The sequence below is a fragment of the Pempheris klunzingeri genome, chromosome 19 (assembly GCF_042242105.1).
Source record: "Pempheris klunzingeri isolate RE-2024b chromosome 19, fPemKlu1.hap1, whole genome shotgun sequence".
NCBI lineage: Eukaryota > Metazoa > Chordata > Actinopteri > Acropomatiformes > Pempheridae > Pempheris > Pempheris klunzingeri.
In genome coordinates, this window is record NC_092030.1 from 642,793 (window position 1) to 646,280 (window position 3,488).

A 3,488-nucleotide genomic window follows, 5' to 3' on the forward strand; every position below is an offset into this window, starting at 1 on the left:
CTTCAGTATATCTGTTGGGATCAGGTCTCCACTGACTGAACAGCTGTTTGACAGACATGCAGGTACATTTCATATTTGAATCTTGCAATGATTCAACTTGTTTTCTTGTTGCTCCTACGGGGGATTTGAAGTTTTTCAAGTTTAGCTTCACAGGCGGATTTGTGCACTTTGCCCATAAACGTCTGACAGGCTTTATTAATCAGAAACTACGACATCGACTCTCTGGGATTTTGTTTTATCTGCTGAAATTACATCACTTTAACCTGCAGGAGCAAACAGTGAAAGTCCCTCTCTTGGTTTATCCAAATCTGTCACGTGTAGTTCTAATGATTCCAGGTGTCATAATTAGCTGCATCACATTCATTTGAATCTTTCCCAGATTTATTCTCTGCTGTCTAAGATTGATCAGTATCGATTTCAGTACTTTAAATTTGAGCCATTTGAGGAAACTCAAAGGCGTCGGGTATGTCTGTGTGTGTGTGTGTGTGTGTGTGTGTGTGTGTGTGTGTGTGTGTGTGTGTGTGTGTGTGTGTGTGTGTGTGTTCTGCTCAGACATGCATGTGCCTGTTTTATTGTGCCTCCAATCAGTTACATAAAGGACTAATTGTTTTTACGGTAACTCTTGGGCAGGTTTGAACGTAGAGGCCAGATTACAGTGAGGATTTCGCCCCAACAGGATTACCTCTAGATTTAAGCACCTTATTTAGTTCTAAGCAATGAAAATCAGCCATAAGCTCGTCTGTGGAGTGAGTATATAAAGGCTGCCTGACACCAAAGACCCAATCTGGTGGATAACCACGTCCAGCCGTAGAATCAGAACCACTTTTGCTTCTTTGACCCAAAGCAGGTGAGACACCGACGTTTCTTTTCATTTGACGACAGTTTTTAATGACAGTTTGCCTTCACGGTACTCGTTTGGAGATTTCTTCAGATGCTATCAGTGGAGAAACACTGTGAAATAAGAGCTGATCCTCACTGAGCTGTCTGATGTCGTGTTTCTGGTGCAGACATGATTATTAGACTTATTGGACTATTAGTCATACAGTGCTACTGTTTTCTTTTTCTCATGTCTTCTATATATTGTTGCATTCGTGCTTAATTAGTACGAGAGCTCATTGGTCGGTTTGTCCTGAGACCCAAACATGCACAGGTTTGTGTGGAGGAATGATCTTTATATCCAGCAGCCAGGTAGAAATGCTCCCACAGCCCGACTCTGGTCCGGACACGCTGACATGTGTGTTTGTTATAGAATGGGATCCTCTCAGCTGGCCCTGCTGCTGGTCCTGCTGTCCTGCGTAGAGCGCTGTCTGTCCGCCTCCTGCGTCGTCGACAGCTTCACAGTCAAAGAGGACTTCGACCCCCAGAGGGTGAGCGAGCTGAAAACACACAGCGTGCATGTTGGAAGAAAGGGAGTGAACTAATCCCTGACTTTCTTCCTCCTCTCTGTAGTATGCAGGGAAGTGGTACGCACTGCAGAAGAAAGACCCAGAGGGCCTGTTCCTGCAGGACAACATCTCAGCTGAGTACACCATCGACGATGATGGCTCCATGACGGCCTCCTCCAAAGGACGCGTCACTCTGTTTGGGTAAGTCAGGGGGATGACAGAGCCTTTCCCCTGCCATAAAGTCATAAAAGGCACTTTAAAAAGGTGAAACCAGCTGGCGTCAGTGCTCCTTAAGCCCCCCCTGATTAGGGCGAAGGGTCACTTTGGCCACAGAGACCTTCTTGATCTTCTGTAAAGCCTGGAGAGGTAGAGCGGTTAAGAGAGGTGCTCAGGTTGTGCTCATGGTCCACCCAAAGATTTAACTCAGGAGCAGGTTAACTTTCTAGAAGCACATTGTGAACAGCATTAGCCACAGGACGGCTTCTGCTGGGATTACGGAGGATTAGGGGGAGAAATGGGTTTTTACAAGGAATGTGGGCTTCAGTGCACTTTTACAAACAAACTTAAGACCTTCAGCTGGTTTAAGTGCTGCCGCCTGGAGCAGAGAGCCGTTTAGGCTTCGTGATGAGGAGCCGTCACCTCAGCGTTCACATGGTTGGATGTTCCTTGGTGACGTGTGTGCTCTGCTGCAGCTTCTGGGTTGTGTGTGCTGACATGGCCGCCCAGTACTCCGTCCCCGACCCCTCCACCCCCGGCAAGATGTTCATGAACTACCAGGGACTGGCCAGCTACCTGTCCAGTGGAGGTCAGCCGTGCACAAACGTCGCCCTCACATCCCTCTCATATCTCCCCCTTCCACCTCACCCTCTCTAAGCTCTCCCTCTCCGTCCAAACAGGTGACAACTACTGGGTGATCGACACAGACTACGACAACTACGCCATCACCTACGCCTGCCGCACCCTGAAGGAGGACGGCAGCTGCGAGGACGGCTACGCCCTCATCTTCTCCAGGAACCCCCGCGGCCTGCCTCCCTCCATCCAGCGCGTCGTCCGTCAGAAACAGGACGACATCTGCATGGCCGGACAGTTTCAGCCCGTGCTGCAGTCTGGAGCCTGCTGAAGGGCGACAGACGGGAGAGGGTGAGGCCGAGAGGCCAGCCGGCTGCAGGAGAGAGAGAGCGTGTGTGACAGTGTGTGTGTGTGAGAGTGATAATGTGCAGTGGATGGACAGATACAACACATACACAGGAGAGAGAGGAGAAGAGTTGTTTTCTGTCCGTCCACTGTTTGTCTGAGGAAAATGTTTCTGCTGCTGCACTGAACGTGACGGTTGAAATAAAAAATATTTTTCTAAACAAATCTCCCCTGATTCCTCCTCCTTTTTCTGCACGTTCTCTTCCCAGACATGTGTCACTGAATGTGTTTGCACGAAGCAGAGCTGCTGGGAGGCCTGAAGAAACATGTTGATCCGTCCTGAGAATGCACTGAGCAGTAATGTGCTTACTGGTGGTCTGATGCTCACAGACCTTAGTCCTATTACACTAATTCTACTGTTAGGCCATCAGTGTGCCGCGGGGGTCAGGGGTCGTGTCGGGAGCTCTCTGACAGGAGAGTGAAGCCTCACAGGCTGGAAGAAGCAGCACTTTGATGGTTCGTGTTTCTCCTTCTGCTCCGTCACTAAGTTGGTAAAATGTGGACGTCTGAAACAGAAGTGAGATGGCTGAGGGTGGGGGAGGCGGACAGACGGACGGAGACTGTTTGTTTGGCTGGTGTGTAATCCTGTTGGTGTTGTGCAACAAGCCGGACAGCGATGTGCTAAAGCCAATAATGCCGACACATTATCGTAAATCAACTCCTGCTGTTTCAGTCACAGCCCTGGGCTCACTGAGGTTCTGTCACTGACTGACATTCTCATGCAGGTGAAGTGAAGCCTGCTGGGACACCAAACCCAAAGATCATACGGGGGGGGGAATCAGCAGCAGCAACAGAGAAAACACATTCCTCTTCCTATTTCCTTTATAACATCGAGGCACACTTCATTTGTCCTTCCACCCCAACAGGACACCGTGGAAACGATGGTGACATTTGATGCGCCTGCCTAAA

General features: G+C 49.3%; 1 protein-coding gene across 1 annotated transcript; it reads left to right on the forward strand.

Moving 5' to 3' along the window:
• Positions 1-2,744, forward strand: rbp4l (retinol binding protein 4, like). The gene is made up of 5 exons (XM_070850749.1): positions 1-62; positions 1,250-1,367; positions 1,450-1,586; positions 2,078-2,190; positions 2,282-2,744. The coding sequence occupies exons 2-5, from the start codon at positions 1,251-1,253 to the stop codon at positions 2,503-2,505; spliced, it is 591 nt and encodes a 196-aa protein (XP_070706850.1). The 5' UTR covers positions 1-62; position 1,250; the 3' UTR covers positions 2,506-2,744.
• The last annotated feature ends 744 nt before the right edge of the window (positions 2,745-3,488 follow it).

Coding starts and splice junctions, on each gene's coding strand:
- rbp4l (XM_070850749.1), top strand. CDS start 1,251: ATGGGATCCTCTCAGCTGGCCCTGCTGCTGGTCCTGCTGTCCTGCGTA. Junction 1,587..2,077: donor GGACGCGTCACTCTGTTTGG/GTAAGTCAGGGG, acceptor GCTCTGCTGCAG/CTTCTGGGTTGTGTGTGCTG. Junction 2,191..2,281: donor CAGCTACCTGTCCAGTGGAG/GTCAGCCGTGCA, acceptor CCGTCCAAACAG/GTGACAACTACTGGGTGATC.